Raw genomic sequence first — 439 nt, 5'->3', positions numbered from 1 at the left:
CAGCTTTCCTGGAGCCCCTTCAGGCACTGGAAGCTGCTCTAAGGTCTCCCTGGAGCCTTCTCTTCTCCAGGCTGAACACCCCAACTCTCCCAGCCTGTCTCCAGAGCAGAGCTGCTCCAGCCCTCCCATCATCTTCATTATGTTTTAACTCAATGCACTCAAAGGTCTTTCCTAACCAGCACGATGCTGTGGGCCTGTGGCACTGGCAGCAGGTTGTGTTGGGAGGTTGAGGAGACTCACCTGAGCTGTGGGAACACCTGAGTAACCCCTGTTCCCTCTTTCTCTCTCTTCCAGACCTGCAGCCACGTGTCAGTAGTGGAGAGAGACGTGGTCCTCCTGGATCTCCGATAGGCCTCTTGCCTTCCCCCTTTCCAGAAACCATCTCCCTTCCTCCCAGGCCTGGGGAAGGGAGGTCTGTTCCCTCCTCTAGCAGATGATT

The 439-nt window shown here is 56.0% G+C and overlaps 1 protein-coding gene across 1 annotated transcript in view; it reads left to right on the top strand.

Moving 5' to 3' along the window:
• The window catches only part of STAMBP (STAM binding protein), a 13988-nt gene extending 13549 nt beyond the window's left edge, over positions 1–439 (top strand). Inside the window, exon 9 of the mRNA XM_010003924.1 lies at positions 295–439. Within this exon, the coding sequence (XP_010002226.1) occupies positions 295–351 (57 nt within the window). The 3' untranslated portion in view covers positions 352–439. The remainder of the gene's footprint in view (positions 1–294) is intronic.

Source organism: Chaetura pelagica, unplaced genomic scaffold (genome assembly GCF_000747805.2).
Source record: "Chaetura pelagica isolate M959 unplaced genomic scaffold, ChaPel_1.0 scaffold528, whole genome shotgun sequence".
Lineage (NCBI taxonomy): Eukaryota > Metazoa > Chordata > Aves > Apodiformes > Apodidae > Chaetura > Chaetura pelagica.
The sequence above is the reverse complement of the archived record's forward strand: the minus strand, read 5'-3'. Positions and strand labels throughout refer to the sequence as shown.